The sequence below is a fragment of the Nesoenas mayeri genome (genome assembly GCF_963082525.1).
Source record: "Nesoenas mayeri genome assembly, chromosome: 2".
Taxonomy (NCBI): Eukaryota; Metazoa; Chordata; class Aves; order Columbiformes; family Columbidae; genus Nesoenas; species Nesoenas mayeri.
The window spans coordinates 36876811-36898133 of record NC_137543.1 but is presented as its reverse complement, the minus strand read 5'-3'; the positions used below and the strand labels follow the sequence as shown (position 1 = coordinate 36898133).

The 21323-nt window shown below is 39.0% G+C and overlaps 1 protein-coding gene across 1 annotated transcript in view; it reads left to right on the top strand.

Annotated features, from left to right (window-relative positions):
- PREX2 (phosphatidylinositol-3,4,5-trisphosphate dependent Rac exchange factor 2) overlaps positions 1–21323 on the top strand; it is a gene marked incomplete at both ends in the record, with an annotated part of 173024 nt that overhangs the window by 26930 nt on the left and 124771 nt on the right. Inside the window, one exon of the mRNA XM_080338602.1 lies at positions 21220–21291. Coding sequence (XP_080194728.1) covers positions 21220–21291 — 72 coding nt within the window. The remainder of the gene's footprint in view (positions 1–21219; positions 21292–21323) is intronic.

Genomic DNA, 21323 nt, shown 5'->3' with positions numbered 1-21323 from the left:
AACTATTTGCTAAACCATATCCATGTAGGATAGTAAGAGTGATGTCAAGCTTTTTGCCCTATGTAAGTTCTTGTATCATGGACGGTATGGTGAGTGTCTTCCATTTATATACTAAGTAATGTGACTAACATTTGTCATATGGTCTTTGCTTTTCCATATTTTCTGTGTTGGGGGGCAGGCATGTGCAGTTGAGTGTTTTGTTTCAGGACATTCGTGGGCTTTGTGGTGGTCTTTTGCTTGTTTGTTTGTTTTGTTTAAATACTCGTTGCTATGTTTTTGTTAAGGGAAGACAAAATCAAAGGAATGTGTTCCACACTTGAAGCAGAAGGTGATCCAGACAGTGATGTGTCTTATTTCCTGTAAGAAGATCAGGGAATGTTGTACAATGACTGACTATGCTCTTAAGTTTCTTCTTTATTACATGAATTAATTAGAGCATTACTTGAAGAGAGCTGCATGCAGCCTGGGGAGCAGAAGTGTCCATCATAAACATTGTGCTGAAGTTTGACAGTCTGTTAACTTCATCAAGGCCCTGTCTGTGTGTTTCCTTGGAGCCATATTAAAATTCTGTAGAGAAGGTGAATAGGTGTGATATTTCCAGCTTATTTTGCTGCAGATTTGTGTCAGTGTTCTGCACTGATTGGAGTTATGAGGCACTGAAGGGTTCGATTCGGGGTGCATTTACAGTTATGTAGATCTGTTATGGGAACATGAGACCTAGTAAGTCTTCCATCTGAACATAAATGGATTTAATGAATTATGTGGCTTTATTCCTCTCAGTATTGATAGTCCTCCATTGAAATTAAGCCTTTTAATTGCATCTTTTCAGAACTCACTTTTCTTTGCAAGTTGATTATAAATATAGAAGTGGTGCTTTTTTGCAAATTTGTGGTAATGTCCCTTTTTCACTTCTAGCTTCTACAGCTATGATGTGTAAAAAAAAGTTATTTGTTACAAGTATGTTGTGGAAGCTCAGTGCGTTTGTGAAGTGCTTCCATACCCCTGGATGACACTGCCTCAGTACAGAGGCAAAATTATTGTTCTCCAAATATTGAGAAGCTGATGTATTTTGCACTTGTGTTGCCAGTAATCTTAAAAGCTCAAAAAGAACAAAACCCCACAATAACAACAAAAACCACAAAACCAACTGACCAGTGAAACAAACTCAAAAACCCCAAACAAAAACAGAAACAGAGGGAGAGGAGAGGAGAGGAGAGGAGAGGAGAGGAGAGGAGAGGAGAGGAGAGGAGAGGAGAGGAGAGGAGAGGAGAGGAGGAAAAAAGCCTGCAGTAAACACTAAGTACAGTGTGTGGAGATATATATAGATACAAATATATGTAGCACTGTCTGAACAGTTACTGGGGCCCACTCAGAACAGAAACCACAGAGCTCTTTTCTGTCTTTGTGAACACCTTAGCAGAGCTCCCCGAGGGACCCCCATCCCATTGTGCTGCCTGGCCAGCCACGCTGGGCTGGCTGGTGTAGCAGAACCCGGGGAAAGCACAGCCTGAGGTTCTGTCCTCTAGGCTGTGAACGTGCTTCTGAAAGCATGGCTTCTAAGTCTTAAATAATTTAAACATTCTTTTTTTCTTTTTTTTTTCCACAGGAGTTGGTATTTTCCTTTTAAGATGTAACCTGGGTATTTTGTAAGACTTAATGCGGAACTCTGCGTTTCTGCAAACCGCAAAGATAATTGACTAATGCATGAAAGGAGATGGAAGTACTAATTCTCTGAGGTTGCATCACTAGCTCTGGGTGTTCTCTGGTGTGGTACAGTAAGGAGACACTGTCCTTGACATTGTTTCAGCCTGGAGTTAGCTGCTAGCTTCTTACCTTTGAGGTCTCTGACCTAATGCCTCTTTGAGAGGGGTGTTCCTCTAACATGAAAAAGAGTTGAGTTCCTGCTTGCATCAGCACATCCTCATTGTTCTGGCTGCTTTCTCTGGCTTTTTTTTTTTTCTTTTTTGAAGGTTGAGTGAAATGATCTTGGGGGCTTTGATTTCGGGAGCTTAGAAGAAAATGTTGGACCTTGAAAGTTCCTCAATCTGACTGTGTTGTGATGGGGAAAAAAGAGGAACATGCCAGTGGTTCCAAGTTACATTAATGCAGCCTGTCAAGGATTACTCCCTTTCTGAAATACTGCATTAAATGATGTGGAAAAGCAGTTCTTTTTGCACCCCAAATATCTAATTAACCAGCACTTTTATGAGCTTTTGAGACTTGAATCCGCTATGTTTATCATATAGCCCTATGGATAAGCAAAAAAATAGAGTAAAATGTCGATGCTGGATTTTGCCTTGCATAGGCTTTGACTAAAAGTTCATGTTTGAAGAATATATTCCATTAAGAGTGTCTATGCTTTCTAAAATACCCAGTTAGCAAAATAACTTGATCCTGAAGTTCTAACCCAGATACTTGGGAGTCATGCAAGAGGACTTTAAAACATGTTATAAAATTGCTGTAATCATCTAACCAAAATTCTAAAAAAAGTGAAAATTACTGTTCTGGGCGTGCGTGATGGAGTGCTGCAAGTGATGATGTCTTGACAAAATCCAGCACTGACATTTTGCTTCATTTTTTACTTATCATAACCTAGCTTAACATCATACAGACAGCATACTTTAAATGGGTAACATGATGTATTTATTAAAAATATGTGGCTGAATTCAGTTATTTTCCCCTGAGGTTCATCTTGTAGCATGAGAACTACAGGGGTAGGACCATTTGGAAGGCCAACCAAGGGAACAAAGCAGCTATCTACAATGGCAACAGTACCACAAAACTAAAACCCAATAGCCTAGAACAGACTATCTTCTCAATTATGCGTCATTGTAAAGATATCCTGGCTGGTTTCGCCTGTAGGGCCTCCTCATGTGATGCAGCGTATTTGTAAATCTGTACTATCTGGCAGTCTAGCCTCCCTGTAGGGTGGCTTTAGTCAGTGAGAAATTACTCCACTTTGTAACAAATTTGGTATTTCAGGCTATATAACAGAGGCCGTTATGCTAAGATCCTTATGTCCCATGTAACACCCTTGGCTCTCCCCCTTCTGTACTGTTTATTTCTTTGGAAAGCTCATTCAAAATGATTGATGAAGAAGTCGATATATTTTATATAGAGATAAACAAATTGTAAAGAAAGCGCTTAATGATCATTATTTCTTTCATTTAAATAACTGAGTAGGCCAGAAGTTTACTATGGGCTTCTGAAGCCTTAGCGATTGTTACTCAGATATTTGTCTTTCTGCCATGTCCCAGGTTGGTTTTAAATTGCTAGAGAACCTGCTGTTATTTTGTACTTGGAATGTGTTGATTTTATTTACCATGGTAGTAGATCTGATAACAGTTGATACGTTTGTATGAGCTTCTGTGAGTGTGAAGGCTGCTAGCAAAACACTTTTGAGGTACAATGAAAGTCAGCTTTTAGAACAATCTGGTGCAAGTTATTCATAATGTGGTCAATAAATAAAATTTATCAACTCAGGGTAAACATTGGAAACGGATGAATAAATGTTAACCTTTCTGCAGTAATTTTTTTCACTAAAATCGTTGACTAGGCATGCAGCACTTTTCTGAGAGCAAGACTTGGTTCATGGAAGTAAGGCAAAAGCAGGTGAGTGTAGGTCCTCCTTCCTATCAAAGCTGTTTCAGTTTTGTGCTCGCTTCAACCAGAGGCAAACAGTAAAGCCAGGGATGTTTTCCTGTGGCCGAAGATTAATCCATTTGCATTCATAAGGATTGCAAGGCACATACATAGTCTAAACACAGGAGCTGGGAGGATTGTGTCTACTTGGCTTGTCTTTAATGCCCAGGAATCTCAGAAACGAGACACATTAGACCTTTGTGAAGATTTTCAGGGAACTGGAAATTGTGAGACTGGATAGCCTGAAGGAACTGCTGATAGTTCTTGTATGGTGATCATGGAAGCTTTCATATGAACGTTGCACTCACTGGTCCAGTACTGTGGGCCAAGCTCATTCAGACTGTTACTTTATCTGAATTGTATGAATTTAACTACCTAATCTAAAGAAGTTGCAAATAGCCCATAGCTCAGTGAGCTGACTATCTACGAATTACCAGGAGCACCTTTCTCAAAAACAGCAGTATGCACTGACTTTTCTCACTGAATACAGAGGAGGTTTTGGACTTTTAAGAAGCTTCCATCTGCCTGTCCTACACTACATTGTGTGATGACCCACTGGAAAAACACTGGTCTACTTAGTTGCTAAGAAGGAGGGACACAAGATGTAAACTTTAAAAGTTTCATCTAGATCATGGAATTCATGGAGAAAACTAGAAAAAGGGCTCTTGCACAACTTTGCCCTGTTCTGTTCATGTTGTAGGTGATGGAGGAACTGAGGCGAAGACAAGAAGCAAGCAGGCCCCTTTTTCTTGCCTTGTTGTGTAAGGAGGGGAAACATGCCTTCGGTTCCAATAAATCCTGAATGTGTCAGGGAGAGATTTGTTTTGTTGTGTTTTTTCAGAGGTTTCCCTGATAATAGTGGTCTGAGAGGAGCATGTAAGTATAGGATTGTGTAGGAGCAGGAGGCTCATGTCTGTGGACAACTTTGCTTGTTCTTGAGATTGGGAAATTTCCAGACCTTTTCATGCTGCTCAAATGAAGAATGTCAGGTAACTATTAGGTTGGATGCCAGACTGACAGCCTTGCACAGAGATCTGTGCAAGTCACACTCAGAAATCCTTCTGGTTTCACAGTGTGCTCTGATCCAGAATTTTGCTGCTGGAATTTTTCATGTGCAGAAGAAACTTGACGAAAATAGGTATTGTGGGAGAAGCTGGCTGTGCAATTATAATATTCTATCCCATTTGCTAAATGGGAGCGTGCAATGAAATCTTTCCAAGTTGATGTTCTGGTTTTGGAAGCAGAACCAAAAATACCGAGTATTGTGGGGTATTTACAAAATGACTTAGTTTTGCTTTCTTGAACACATTTATGTAAAGATATTTATGTAAAGCCATGCTAGTCACTGTTACCTGTTTACAAGCTGTGTGACAGACAGGATTTGTACTTTTGGTTGCCTTCCCAGTCCCATCTAGCTGCTAATCTGATCCTTTTCCTGCCTTCGCCCATGGCAAAGGCCCATTTTTGTCTGAAAATGCACAGTTCAATGCTGGAGAACAATCACATGACCAGGAAAAGTACATTGGCCACTAAACCCTCCGATGCACTTGCCTTGCAAAGCATGCTGATGCTCAGCCAAGAGCAGCTCTGTGTTCACTGGGTATTTGGCTTCAGTTTGTCCTACCTCTTGTGTGCATGGAGACTTCTTAAATTTATCTGTTAGGTTTATTTATTTGACCCATATCTGGTTGCTCTAAGTCAGTGTGCTATGAGTGTTGCCTATTTCCGATCACTTATTCTAATCCAGAAGGACTCTGTAGTGTTGTGTCTCCACCCTGCTTTGTTCCTTAGGTGAACTCTGATTTTTCAAAATAGGCAGGAAATTGTGCTCTTTTCCTTTGGTCCATTTCTTTGGATGACAATGAAAAAGAAGTGTCCTTGTTGTCTAAAAGGATAGCTGAGAAACAATATCTGGATGTCACACATCCCTTCAGAAAATGAGGCCACCCTCATGAATGACAACTCTTTGTGCTAAGGCCTTGCCATATTGTCCTTACGCCTCCATGTAGTGTTCTGTTGAAGGCTTTTCTGTTACAATGGATGTTGCATTTCTCTATTATATACAACCAGGATGCCTGTCCACTCAGGGTTCAGAAGGAAAGCCCGCAGTGTTTGCCATATTATCAAAATTCCTTGAAATTTTATTTCTGTTCAGTTGTCTTAGTCCTGGATGCTGAGTTTCTTTACACAGAAAGTAAAATGCTAATTGTGCTTTGTGGGTAATGGCAGAGAATACAAAGGAGAGAAAGAAATGTTCTTTAATAACAAATTATTTTTCTCTCATGCTAACATTTGAACTCATGTTGTTCAGCTGATTTTCTTATTAGGAGCTCAGTTGTCTCTGGCTATTGTATTTCAAAAGTTGCTGCTTTTGAGATGGTCATCGAGAGAGGGCTTACAGAATCACTGATAAGGATTTAAATTTTTCTTAGCTTTTGTGTGGTAGAGTTAATCCTATTATCTCAGACTTAGAACAGAATTTGCAGAAAACCACTTAAATTAAGAGAAAAATATCAAGTATGTAGTGAGCAGTATCCCATGTTGGTCATCAAAGAGTTATCTTTGTGGCAGAAATGATACTGGCAGTATTAGGGCTGAGACTGTATTGTGGATTTGTGCTTATGCATATTTGTTACTAGTGGTTCTGGTGATGCAGTGTATTATAAGAAAGGAAATTCCATAAAAATAACATTAAAAATAAGATTAAAATATAACATAACATTCAACCAATAGAGCCTAATTGTAAACTTTAAATCTTTTTGTTTGTTGGACCTGCAGTGTTTTTCTCTTTAAATCACAATTTATCAGATTAACATCCTGTTACCTAAATACTTGCACTGTTTTGTCAGTAAATGTCCAGTATATTTAGGATCCTTTTCACGTAGGTGCATTTTTTGTTACTCTTCTTTAGCCAAATGAGTCACAGTTCTGGTCTTTCTCTCAGATTTGAGGGAAGATGTGAAGCTGTTTCTGCCCTACAACTTTCTTTACAGCATCTTTGGGATGAGGAAGCTTATGAGCTGGTTAAGTGTTTGGAGTACAGGCAGTGAGACTCCAATGCTTGCCTGGTTTGGAGGATGTGAGTTGAAGGAACAGGAACATGATATCAAAACACAACAAGCCAAATTATAATCAGCAAACAGGATGATAAACTTCCTGGAAGCATGTAGTTTAATGCTCAAGTTGATGTAACAATAAGTCAGTTCATGCATTTTTTGAGCTCTTCTTTTAAACAAGAACAATAAATTCAACAGTACATACTACCATGTCACCATTTAGTTGCTGGAATTTGTTTTCTGACAAACATAACTGTTTGATTTAGTTGTATATTTTATTCTTCTAGTTAGTCGCACTCTGTAGCAAACTTAAGAATTCAAGACTAGCACTTAGTGCCATAATTCAGTCAAACATATTTTAAGGATGTGGGCTGCTGCTGTGTAATTGGGCACACTATTTTAGGATGGACGGTGAAGGTCACATCTCTTGGGAATTATGGTTTTGTTTATCTATAGAGATAGCATCCCTTCTGTAAATCATTGCACTGCAATCCTTACAGTAGAAGAGGCCAGAAAAATATTTTGAAATGAAACTCCATCTCTTCTAAAAAAAAATGCTCGTGGAAAGTTTCTAACTCTGTGGATTTGGCAACTCTCCTCTGTGCTTGTCCCAGTTTCTTTCACATGCCACTGGAAAAAATCAAAGTGCAGCAATTAGCAACTTTTTTTAACAGGCAGTTTGGGGAAAGTATGATTAAACCTGAAAGACCAAGCAATCTGCTTTTCTTTTTGCTTCCTTCTGACAGGATTTCAGCCTATTACTGAAGTGTCTGCTTCATTTGCATGTGCAAAGTATTAGTTATTCTTCTGGGCTTGTATTTCCTAATTTTAAACAAACCTGTTTTCCTATGAGTTTTTCTTCTTTTTCCCTTCATTTTTGGTGGAATTGTGAATACTGCACGTCTGGAATGATGTTAGTATAGAATGTCTTGCCCTGGCCTTGCTGCGTTATGTGTTTCCTTGCCACTGGTCCTTCCTATAGGCAGGATCTAAGGGGAGAAGGAGGATGAAGATGTTTCTGCCAGGATCTGGCTAACCCCCGATATCAGTACAGGCTGGGAGATGAAGGGATTGAGAGCAGCGCTGTGGAGAAGGACTTGGGGGTAATGGTGGATGAGAAGCTGGACATAACCTGGCAATGTACACTTGAAGCCCAGAAAGCCAACCCACATCTTGGGCTGCATGAAAAAGAGTGTGACCAGGAGGTGATTCTGCCCCTCAGCTCCACTCTGGTGAGACCCCACCTGGCGTCCTGCATCCAGCTCTGGAGCCCTGAGCACAGGAAAGACATGGACCTGTTGGAGAGGGTCCAGAGGAGGCCACCAAGATGATCAGAGGGCTGGAGCACCTCTTCTGTGACAAAAGGCTGTGAGAGTTAGGGTTGATCAACCTGGAGAAGAGAAGGCTCTGGGGGGACCCTGTTGAGGCCTTTCAGTACTTAAAAGGGGCCTAAAAGAAAGATGGGGACAGACTTTTTAGCAGCGCCTGTTAGAATAGGACACAGAGTAATGGTTTTAAACTGAAAGAGGGGAGATTCAGGCCAGACATGAGGAAGAAATTTTTTACAATGATGTTGGTGAAACACTGGCACAAGTTACCCAGAGAGGTGGGAGATGCCCCGTCCCAGGAGACATTCAAGGCCAGGCTGGACGGGGCTCTGAGCAACCTGATCTAGTTGAAGATGTCCCTGCTCAGTGCAGGGGGGTTGGACTAGATGAGCTTTGAAGGTCCCTTCCAACCCAAACTATTCTATGATTCTCTGATCATGTATAGACCTACAGACTGTAAGACCCGATCTTGGTGTCAGCTCTCCTCCGAAAGCTGCTCCATAGCCATGAAATTGCTCCTGAAGCCATTTTGCCTGCATTTTCAAGCCATCTCTGTCAGTACATTCATGCAGTGCCATGGCTCAGATGGACTGGTCATCTCTGAGGCAACTGTACCCCGTTCCCTAAAAGGGGGCAATTGGGCTTTGTAGTGGAAAAGCAGCACCTCATAGTCAATAAATGAATCTGTGGTCACAGCAGCTCTTATTGCCCAGCAGATGGGCCTGGCCCTGGCTCACCATCGACAAGTTGGATGCCTTCGGTTTGCCCAGGTATGGCAAACTGCAGTGGTCTGTTACGGACATAAGAAAAACTTGTGGAGGCGTCATTTCCTCACCCAGAGGAAGGACTGCAGGATCCAGAACTATTGAAGATGCTGGAAAACAATACTTGATATTTATTTATAGTTTCTTGATTTCCTGGTCACACTAACACCATTGTTCCCTTGTGTTGTTCTTAGAAGTCTGGTGTCTGGGGTTTTGAATGGTTTAGACAATTATTTTTTTCTTTGCAGGATAGCAACTGAAAGTACGTTCCTCACAGCAAATTAATGAATGAAATAAAAATAATAAGAATAAAAAAATGTTCTGTATCCTTGTGTAACCTTATGTGGAAAGACTCGGTGAGACTTGAGTTTGTGTAATCGATGTGGGTGTCTTGGTAAGCAGCAGTGTGTCCCGGAATGAGCAGTATTCAGTGCTGTCAAACTCTGGTTGAGTATTAACAGATGGCAGTTGACACCAGCTTGCTCTGCTTGTAGTTGTCTGCAGTTGCAGTGCACACGTTTTGGTGAGGAGGGTGATGCGAGTGATTTAAGTAGTGCTCTTACAAACTGTCCCTGCAGACTGATTGAGAGAGGCAGTTTTCCTTGTACTATTTTTTACAGATGTAATATCATAAAGAGGAAAAAAAAAAGCCTCAATCCTCTCTGCTTCAAATGAAGGATGGTTTAAAGCTTTTGATTATAACCTAGAAAAATGAGGCTCTTATTTCAGGAAAAGGTAATAATAGGAACTCTCATCTAAAGGTCCCAGCATTCAAACAAAAAAATCTCATTAAGAAGGCAGTGAAAATTGCACTGTTAATCAGGTTTTGTCTTCTGTTCCCTTATAAAAATTAATGAAAGGAGCTAGAACAGCCATGCAATCTTTGTGTTCCTGGAGAACACATGCTTCACAGACAGTTCAGTGAAATTGTGCAATTATACTGGGCACTCATCAAAGCCAAAGACAGACCATAGACCATAAGACCTAAAAAAAAACCCCAAAAACAAACCCCCAAAAAATCTGTGCTTAAATAGAAAGAGAGGAAAGGAACAGTGAGAGAAGGAAAGCCTATGAGTGTGTGTGTGGGGTTATTTTTCCCCAGTACACATGTAGAATCTAAGTCCATATTTCTTGAAATTACAAATTTATTTGACAGTAAGGCAATTCAGCCACTGTGGATAAATTCAAATGGCATGGCTTTATTCCTGCAGTTCTCTTCTGGATATGAATACGGTCCATTTATTTTTCTAAAATCATGTCCTTGGTGATCATTGTATCCTTCAAGAAATGAAACCTCCTTGATGGATGTAAACTGAGATTGGCATGTAAATGTCCTGTGATATAATTAATGTTCAGCAGACGTTTAGATGGTAGCATGAAGAAAAAAAGTCAGAGCTGAATTTTTTTTTAATCAAATACATTTTCTGATAGTTATCGAGACAATAAAGGAGTAAAAGATAAACTGTGCTTTGCATTTGCACAGTTCAAGCATCTCATGAATCAAATATAAACCAGAAAAATATATTATTAATGATTGTATTTCCATGGAAATTGGCTCAAAACCATATAGACAGATGAAAATTCATGAGACCAATCCACGGCAGGCAATAGCAGCATGTGACAATCTTTTGTTTGTAGGAAGCTGTGTGTAAAATTAAATAATTTAAATTTTTGTTATGGTTGTATTCTTGTTGGAATGGAATTGAGACAACTAACACTGGCATCTAATCTTCAGAAGCTGATAGTTTCTTCATTTACCGATTTTGTTCTTTGTATTTCAGTCCCGGTTCAAACTAAAAAAAAAATACCAACAACAGTATTTCAAGCCAGGTTGCAAGACTTGCATAGCTGTAATCAGACCTTTTTCCGTGGATTATGCAATAAATTTATTTTTTTATTCCTGAACACTTGAAAATATTTATTTGGAAATGGGATTTTAAAGTCACAAATCATGTAAGTATACATATGCCACTTCAGTGTTTATTAAATATTGTAACAAAACGTATTTAATTAAAATACTTTTAGTTTTTCAAGGAGAATTTTAAGCCCATTTCTTGTCATCAGAATATCTTTGATGGACAATCAGTCCTGGTGGTAGTTCGATCCTTTAACACTGTAGTAAGGTCCAGTTGAATGGGGTCTTGTTTTTTCATTGAATGTCACTGGTTCCTGTGGGATCTGGAATCAGAAGCTCTGGGTGTCTGACCCTGGAGATCTGGGAGCTGTTTGTGTGCTGGTACTTGGAAATAGCAAACCTCAGTTCACTCTTGCAGCCCATTTGACTTCTCAGAGTAGGCTTGTTATTCAGTTTGTTCAACCTATCTACTCTTGGTCATTTCCCAAGGAAAAACAAAAAAAGTTAAAATTTAGCTAAAATATTCCAGGAAGAGAATCAGAGTTTGTCAGCTTCTTATAATAAGGCTGTGTGTTTCTCCTTTGAAATTATTATTATTATTATTTTTTTCCCCAGACCTTCATGCCTTAATTAATTACCATGGCTTTGGTCAGCCTTGCTGGAAAGAATTGCTTTGGTCAGCCTTGCTTACCAGATATGAGCCAATTCTGTGTTGTGTGCTATCCTGGGAAGAGTTCATTGACTGGTTGATGAGAAGATCCTGTTACTGTTGAGAAATCCTTTAATTCGGTTTCTTTTCCAACATCTGACAAATACGGTATAGGGTGGAGGTGTTGTATGTTGCTCTTGGTAGCTGTGAATGCAGATTGGGTTTTGTAGACTGGCAGTTTCCTGGTTTGAGATGGCAGGGGGTCATACATATCACAGTGTTACATTGCATTTAAAATTTCAGAGTGTGAAAACTAGGAAAACTTTGAGTTTAAACAAATATTAAAGATTTAAAGTTGTTTTATGCAAGTGCAGTGGGAGTGTATTTGTCTGATGATGACCTTTTGTACTATATGATGGTACAGCAAGAACAGACATAATTGTCTGTCTGAATTGTTCTTTTACATGTGAGTAAGCATGTGTGTTTCTGTGTTTTCTTATATACCCACACTGTCGCTAACACTGTCTTCAAAAGTAGTCTGTCACTAAATTTATTGCTGGATGGAGACAGACATTAGAGCTGAAACTGCTTTCTGACCTAATTATAAAGAGATCCTGCTCTCTGTGTTAGAATTATCTTGTAAAGAAGATCTAGTTTTCCAAGGAAGTTATGAGAACTTCACAGGCTTCCAAAAGTTGGAGGCAGGGGGAAAGAAGACGACATTTAAAACTGCAAACTCATGCAATTCTACCAGGGCAGGCATATAGGACTTCTACTTGGTTTATCTACCTGAATTTCAATGTGTTCCCAGTTTGGTATATTTGTGGGAAAACGCAGAGTTCATGTCGTTGTCTGGGAGTTTTTCCAAAATAAGTCTGTCTTATTAAGACTCAGAAATGTGGCACTTGATTGTTGCATGATACAAGCTTGATAACTTTGTACCACTTGATCATCCTGGGTCCTGTCTAAACGAGAAGTGATAGGAGTTGGGGGCGTGAATCCCAGACATGAGAGATTTCCTTATGTAGGGAACTGCTCTGATTTCTACTGATTGGAAAAGAACTTAAATGGGATGGTTCTGCTTTTCTTTTTCTGTGATCAGGAGGGCACTTTTTAGAAGTACTGCACTCACTACAGCTTCCCTGTAGGTTTTGTGAAGAATTAAAACTAGGGTAGAAAACTGCTGTTTCATACTCTTCTCCGCTTTGTGTTTTTCTTGGCATAAGTGTGCAAATCCAAATGGCAGCCAGAATTGGCACTGAATACTGTTTGAGAAGTGCATTTTATTTATACAGCGCTGGCAATAAAAATTGTAGAACTCTCAAACATGCTAATTCCTAATTAGCATCTAACCATATTAAACATTAAACTCACAATTAAGGACTGTGTAATCCAATATTAGAAAAAAATGAGTTATGTGTTGAAAACTGAGCAGGTAAAAAGGGTTTGGTGGGCTTCCATTTTGATCACCTATTGGTAGTTTCAAGTTTTCTCAGTTTATAAGTAAAACAGTTGTTTTTTTTTTTTTAATTAGCTGCCTTAATAATTATGGACTTAATAATTCATTTTAATTAGTACTGAGTCAGCTTTCCTCCCTTATTCAGATGCAATAGGAATTAAGCTTTAAACTTTAATTCTGAAGGCAGAGATGTGATGTGTTATTTCTGGTTTCTTTCTTATAATCGGTAATAAAGATTATAGGTCTCTTAATTCTGGTTGATATTATTGAGTCAGAAAAGACTAAAAATTCTTTTCAAACATGTTAATGAACTTTAGAAAGATAAAGAAGATGATCAGAGAGTGACTTGTAACATTTTTGAATTTTCTAACTATTATTTCTTAAATTGAATCAGAAAATCTAAAAGATTCTTTCAAAGGTGTAATTTGTGACAAATATATTTATCATCTTGACCATTTTACACTTTCTGAAATTAGTGAGTTGCTAAAAGAAATGAAATTTGCTCTGTAGAATTTAAATTTGTCTCGAAATATTTTGGAAGTGTCAAATTCTGCCAAATCAGTGTTCTACTAAAAAGTTTAGAAAAATCATGATTTCGGGAGTAAAAATTAAATGAAAATTCAAGATTTGTTTAATTGATTAGAATAAGCAGACATGTCTGTATAGAAGAAGGAAGAGCTGTAATATGAGTATAAAGGTTTCAAACATATGAATTGTTTTCTAATTATGATTGCAATTTAAGGGGAACATGCTGTTACTTCCAGGTGGACAGATGCTCTGAGGTTTCCTAGTTTCTTGTTTTGATGTGCTGGTAGTGGACACAGCTGAATTCACGGAGGTTTCCCAGTAAGAACTTCATGTTCTGTAAATTCAGGAAACAGCTGACTTTTATGAGAGGTAAACTTTGTTTGTAGATGTCATTTCTCCTCCACTCCCACCTGAGTGATGCAAGATCAGTTGTATGATTAGCGGTATACTGTTCACTTTGTAACATGCACCAACAGTACCATGTGATGTCTTACCAGAAGGAATTCCACATACATGTGAACCTTTTTCAATCTGGAGTGTCTTTTTCTTCATCAGGAAATCTTAAAACTACAATAAGGGTTAATCTTATACTTCTTCCGTAGCATGCTAGAAACATTTATTGAAATGGATGCCTCATTTGCTTAGTTTATCTGTTACAATCCCAGCAGACTGATCCAAAAATCACATAGGACAGGCAAATAGCTCTTTATCCTTGCCAAAAAATCTCTGTTGGTGATGCTGAGACCAGAATCTAACCTGTTTGCATTTTTAGTGGGATTAGCAGCAACCAATGTTGCATAAAATATTTGCCAAAGATATTAGACGGACTTTGCCTTCTGCTCAGCTTGCAGATGGGGTTCACCCCTTACACCAGTGTGTGGCCTTTCTCTAAAGCTCTAGTTAAGCTATATTTTAATGAAGAAAAAATGTAGATGATCTTCTAGCAGCTTTCTTCACATAGCTTCAGATTGCAGCAGCATGTGTGAGCCACCCTGACATCCAGCCTCTGATTTGGGAATTTACTCAGGCGTGATCTTAAATGTAAGCATGTGAGTAACTCCATCGTTATTCTTCAACCAAACTTGTATTGACCAGCAAGACCATAGCTAGTCCTCAGAAAACCCAAAATGAAGATGTGGGTGACAGGTTTCTTGATATCAGGGAAGAAAAAGGAACGGATATCTTCTGATCTGGGCCAGGAAAAGCTTGTACTAAATCTTTTTGAGAATAGTTTCAGTACAAGGAAGAGGGTGGAGACATCAGACTTCCCGCCTGGCTGAGGGGAACTGGACTTTCACTATAAATCTCTTGCTTTCATCTGCTGGATGCTGAAAGGGAGGAAGGGATCAAAAGTGAAAGCGCAGCCATAGCTCAGGTGATTTTAGAGGTGGGGAGATCAGGTTAGGGAGCACTTCCTCGTGAAAGGAGGAAACTGAATTGGGAGTCTCAGTGGGCATGAAAGGATGAAGAAAATGTGCAATGAAAAGTAGAAAAATATTGTCAGTGACTAGGGAAATGCAGAAAAGGTGATTGAGAAAGAGGACAGGGTGAGGAAAGGTTTTCTTCTCTTGGCAGAAGTTTTCTGATACAATAGAGAAAAGCTTTAGCAGAATATTTAAACAAAAAAAAAAAGTGAGGGAGAAAGGGTTAAGATTATCCCTTAACGTGGCAGCATACTTACAATGTGTGAGAAGGTTATGAAGATACATGTTTCTTCAATGCACTCATTTTTTGTGTGGGTGTTTACTTCTGAGTTTATGTTTATTTGAAGGAAGGATGCCAGGGATGCTCTTTTCAGCAGACTGATGCCGCTTTGGGTCAGATGAATGGAGAAGGGAATAGTTTGGTCAGTTGTGAAAGGAAATGAGCACTAGAATGGAAAATATTGCAGATGTGGTCCATCTATTCCCCTGTCCTAGCTTTGAAAGTGGCTCTAAGTACAGTAGGGAGAAAGAACACATCTGACCTTGGCTGATGCTGCCTCTGCTGCTTGTGATTCATCCCGTCCTGCAGGCAAGATGGGAGAAACAGGTGGTGCCTCAGCTGGTGAGTTACTGGAGAGGGAAGAAGAGTCTTTTGTTCAGCAGCTGAAGCCAGTCTGAGCAGCCACTGCCTCTGCTCCTGGCACAGGTTAATGGGGAGAGGAGGGGAAGAACACAACGCTCACCACAGCTGCTATTGCTGCCGGAGACTTCTCTGCCGAAATTGTTTTTTTGGGGCAAAATCAAGGAAAAGCGCTTCAACAAAACCGACACGGTGTTCTCCTGGGACTTGGAATCTGATGTGCCTTAATTATAGCGTGCAAAACCACAGGCTGCTGTGGAAAATACTGCATCGATGTCTGTGAGCTCAATTAGTCATTATAAGAAATCGCATTTGGCTAGTCACCTATAATTTTGAGGAGTTTTCTTCCCAAGTTTAGATCTCAGTGTTCTCTCTAAGATCATTTGAAATATTGTGAAAAGAGCAAAATATTTTCTGCCATCCAAATACCTATAGCTATACTGAGAATGTAAAGAAAAAATACAAAACCTGCAAGTATTTCAGCTTTGTGTTTCTAAATTTGTGAAGATAAGCCTGTTATCATAGACAGTTATAAGAATTGTAATATATGAACATTTTCCTTGTTGTGGGTTTCTTCTAGAATTGTGTCTTTTTTCATTGTGCAAAATAAAATTTTGTTCAGTTTTAATGGACATCTTGCTAGTTTTATTCGGCAGGTTTCAATATGATAGATTAGGGGCTTCAGTTGAACTGTTTTTCTTAAAGTGAAAACATACAGGAAGTGACCTTATAAAAAAATATTTATGTTTTTGCAGTCCACCTTGGTTTTGTTTGTTACAGTATGAAGGGTAGAAACAATGTTAAAAGAAATATGAAGGGAAAAAAATAAGGAACTTTTTCTTTAGTTCTTTTTTTCAAATGAAATGGAATATTTTTTTTCTGGTCTCAGGAAAGTAGGATGATTGCTTTCAGAAAAATAGTTACATATACTTTGTGATCCAGGTGCTCTAACATAATTTCAGGAGTTAATTTCTTATCTGTTGTGAAGGCAAAAACTCTTTGTACCCTGGGACTCTTCTGCAGGCAGACTTCTTTGTCTTCCCTGATTTCATTCCAGATGTCAGAGGAGTCGTTTGTGCTGTTGGCAGCTTCTTGTGCTATCTGTAGCAGTGATACTTTTTTTTTCTTAACACCACACAGAGCAACTATGGAGAAAAACAACCCAACAACGCTACTCTTATTTTGATAAGACCAGAAGTAAAATCCCCAGAACAGGAACTCAGTGTGTGTTCTCTGTGAAACATGCAGCATCGCGAAATGGCAGCAGATCAACAGACAGGCAGACACATTAGTGTTTATTTGCCATAGTGAACAGATTCCTTAATAATTCTTTAAATTTGGATTTTCAGTCTTTATGTTTGAATTTTCAGTCCTGGTATTTCCTGTAATGTGTTACAGCAGAGTTAGGTAAAGGGTAGAAGAGTTGCAACAAGGTCTAGTACAGAATCACAGAATGTTAGGGATTGGAAGGGACCTCGCAAGATCATGACCCAGTCATGAAAACATGATTTAGTTATCTTCATTGGTATCATTAGTATGGAAATCTCTCCAAATATTCTATATAATTCTGTATAGTCATAAATAATGCCATGTTTCTGAAAGGTAGAGGTGAATTACCCAGCTCCTTACCAGCGTGGTACAAAGACCCTGAGTCACAGCCAGAAATAGAGTTTTTATGTCCCCAGTAGGACCCGAGTAGAGTTAGGGTACCTTAGCCCTAAACTGTTATATATTTCACATGTAGCTGTTCCCCTATTCCAGAAGGCTCAGTTAGTAGCCCATGTTCTGGTCTGCGAGGTCGTCAAACTTGGAACTTCTAAATCATGGGACTTCTAAAGATGTGCATGTGTTTAGAATTTTCTCAGCATTTTTGGCCATTTCTTCTCCAAAGCAGCTATACAGTGGTCATTTAGATGCCATTTTCTGTTAATGAAGTTTCCAGAAGGATGCTTAAGGAAGTCTAGATCTCTAATTTGAATTCTAAACTTTGCAGAGACAGGGGTTGTAGAAATCTGAATGACTCAAGGATATTCCTAGAATGACAAAGTTTTGCATAGACAGGTCTAAAAACTGACAAAGAGAAGTGGATTATTTTTTTAATGTAAGTAACAAACATCCTCTCTTTTATCTTTCCTCTTCATCTGATCTTTTAAATTTAGACTATTTTTGATGGTACTCAGCCAACTTGCTTGTCTGAAATGTTTCATGGAGGTTTCTTTTAACTCTGAATTCAGGAAATCTGCAAGAGTCTGGCTGGCAGAGATTGCTGGGGCAGCGCTGCAAGGGTGAATCCCTCTACTGTAGCAATGTACACAGAATGCTGGTAGCACAAGGTCATATTTTGGAAAATTATGTCATGTTTAAACTATATGGCTTTACTGATGCTTCAGAAAAATAAGAATTGAAGGTAATATAAAAGAAACTCAAGATTTTGCTTAAAAAGCTATGAGGAAGTTGAGGATCGCCATCCAGGTGACAAAGGTCTGGAATCCTAGAGTGCAGAGAGATAACGTTTTACTCTCGGTGCTTGATGTGCTGAGAAACATCTACACTAATGTAGATGAAACTTGAAATAACTCCTGTGAGACATTCAGGATACTCCAGGAACCAAAGCTGAGTCATGTTTTACTGACATGTGTGCATGGTAAGTGAAGTTGCTTTAGGTTTGAGCTGATTCTTTACTTTGGAGTTTTTTTGTGTTTGTTTTTCCCTCAGTCCAGGAGCAGGGGTTATTGAGCTGTGTCCTTGCAGTTTGTAATGCTTTGCTCCTTTGTGCAGTGTGGTGCTCAGTCATGAGTCTGGACTTTGAGCAGAAGACTTGAAGTTATGGTAGAATTTTTAGAAACCACTCAGTGCTATTTCAGGTGAACTTCTGACTTTTTTTTTTTGGTGTTGTCTGGTTCTTTAGTGAATCCTAAATTGGCTGAAGTGTCCATTTTGCCTTTCTTTCATTTTTTTTACAGATGTGTTTTTCTACCATTAGTAATAGTTTATGCGGTGTACCTTCGAAAGCTTCAATAAACTGTTTTCTATTAGCTCAGTAGCTGTCAACTCCCGAGTACTTTCTGAGCATTCTTATATATTTTCCTTTTAAGGTCTGATATTTCTGTGTTGGGATCTTCCTTAAAGCTGTGCCTACAAATTGCTTGCTTTTCCTTTGTTTACTGATTTTGAAGAACTGTTCTTGGTTGTCCTCAGTTGATGTTCAAGTGGTTTTTGGAGTCGCTTGAATAGTCATCTCTGTTTCAGGCCTACTGTATATTCATTCAAATTCAGAGACATTTATCCTTCCGTAGTCACAGCGCTGGATTAAAATTATTTTACACTGTAACAAAAGCAATTACTTCTCCATCCTCCTGCTTGATGATAGCTGTCTGTTCTACTTGGCACAGTCCCAGAGCAGACGTGTGTATGGAGTCAGCGGTGTCTCTGTGTTCCAGGAAGGGAGTTGATGGGGGCATTTGCATCATGAAAACCTGGGTTTCATCTTTGCTTTGCATTGCTCACACCACACTGGGTGAACTTCGCCAAGGATGGGTCTTGGTGGCAGGCGAATGGAGGTAGACAGCCTCATCCCTACCTGCGCTCCCACGAATTATCTTACACCACTCTTCTAGAAATGAGAGATTATTACAATTATTTTGGTATTTGTGGCTTCATAGTTCTCTTGTGTAAGTGCCCTGAAATATTCAAACGGTCACATTAATTGATTAGTGGGACATAGCATTATGTGGGGTTTTGTTTGGTTGTTTTTTTTTTTATTTCTTTCCAGGAAGGAAATACGTATTTAGGGACAACAGATGGCAAATCTTTAGGAAAAACTGGTAGTGACTATACTACCCTTTCAGTATGAGTACAGCAACATGACGTGGTTTGGCTTGCCTTGCACCAAGTTGCTGGAAGGGGCTGAAGGCATCCTGGGTCTCCCTGCCTTTGTCGGTGACCTGTGCCTTGGTTCTGTGAGAGCTGGGATTTTCCTGGGTTCGGTTTCTGATAACCTCTGCAGATGTGGGCTCTGGGGCAGTGCTGCTTGGACAGCTCTGTTTACTGCAGCTGATGTATACTCCTCTTGACCTCATGACTCTTGGCTGGTGCCTTGAATCACTTGAGAATAACTACTGCCCCGAGCTCCCAGATCGCGCTCAGCTTCGCCTTCAGCCAAATGAACATTCACCTTCCTTCACAGTTCCAGGAAATGAAGATGATCTGGGATAACATGAGTGTGGACAAGCAGTATGTTTGGTCTGTGGGGAAATAATGGGAACAGAGATTACAGATAGCAGAAACAAGCATGAGCTTCAGAGGTAGTTCTTGTGTGTTTTGTTTTGGTTTGGTTTTTTGTTCCTCTCAGTTCTAAAGTATATTTAATACTGTTGACTGGTTTAGTGAAAACTTTCAAAAATTAATTTAGTCACACAGTTAAACAGGCTTTCTCACTCTCGGTGGGATTGGCTGTACACCATACAGGCAATGGACACAGCAGATTTGCCATAACCTCTGGGGATATTTGTAGCAAGGAAGGATAGAAAGGGCTGTTGTCCACCAGCAGCAAACTGCTGCAAATGAATTAATGACATTTTTTACCACCAATAAAACATTAGAAAGAAAGCACAGATAGGGAAGAGAGGGATTTAAAGAAGAAGAAAATCTACATCGCTGTAGAGAGTTACATAAAACATACAATACGCTGGAAATATTCCAAACTTGGTTCTGTTTATGTCCTGAATAACTAGATTTGTCTCTTCAGTAATAAATGTGTAATGCCAGTTACATAGCTTGCTTTAACAGAGAAAAGATCACTGCACTTGGGAAGGAAAATGTTTAAGTCCCAGCAGAGAGAAAAAAAGGGATGCTGTGACTGCTGTCCTTCCACACAGGGGTTATTTATTGCCTCTTTTATGGAATTTGCACCACGCCAGAATTTAGATGAGTTCGTGTACAGTGTACAATGCACAATGACTTGGAGCTAAATGATTAGGAAAGACATGACATTTGTGCACTTGTGGTGCCAGTTTTTAATGACTAAAGAATATGAGTGTCTGTGTGAAGAATTGTCAGTGTAAGATTTTAGTCTGCCATCTGTAGAAATTTTCAGAACGTACCCAAGTCTTTGTAGTGGAATTAATTCATAAAAATTAATTATACCCTTTGTACCTGAAATGTGATTTATGTCTTTTGGAATGATTTACTGTACCTGTCTTCTTCTTGCTGTTTCCGGTTCTTGAATGTTAAATATATGAAAACTTACTCCTGTGGTATTTCATTCGTGGGATTACTAACTTCTCATTCGATCTCCAAGAATGTGTTTTTTCGCAAGGGAAGAGTGAACATTTTTATTAAGCAAAACCAGGTGCAGCTGACTGTTGTTTAAGCCAATTTACTTACAATGGATTTGATTATTAATACATCAAAAATCTTACTTGTGGTTACTGTGGTAAAAGTTATATTTCATAATAGTATCTCCTGACTACTTTTAATTTAGAAATTAGTGGCTTATTTTGGTTTGTCTTATAGTCAATTTGTAAAGTGCTAGAGTGATATTTTGAAAATGACTCATTTTGCTCTTGCTTGAGAACATTATGAGTGCAAGGTGGAAGTGGTACTTCAGAGAATGTTCAATTTCTCAGCTTCATTAAAATTTCACTGTTTAACTCTTTTTAACACTATGTGGATAGGGTTTTTTATCACGTTAGGATAACAGGACTACCGAGTTTTTTGTAAATAAAATACTTCCTTAGGTTCCAGATAATATCCTGATGTGACTCTATATCCAAAGCATAAGAAATTTAAGAAACGAATTACAAGTGCAAAATGCCGAAAGTTGTTCAAGTCTTCCTGAAATAACTTTTTCCTTATTTGTCTTTTTTCATGCAGGCTTTCCTTCACCGAATGATCCAATGGGCTACAGCCAAAGTGGATAAAAATGTCACAGAAGAGACAGTTAAGGTTGGTCTCCTAATTGCATATTTCTTCTGTTT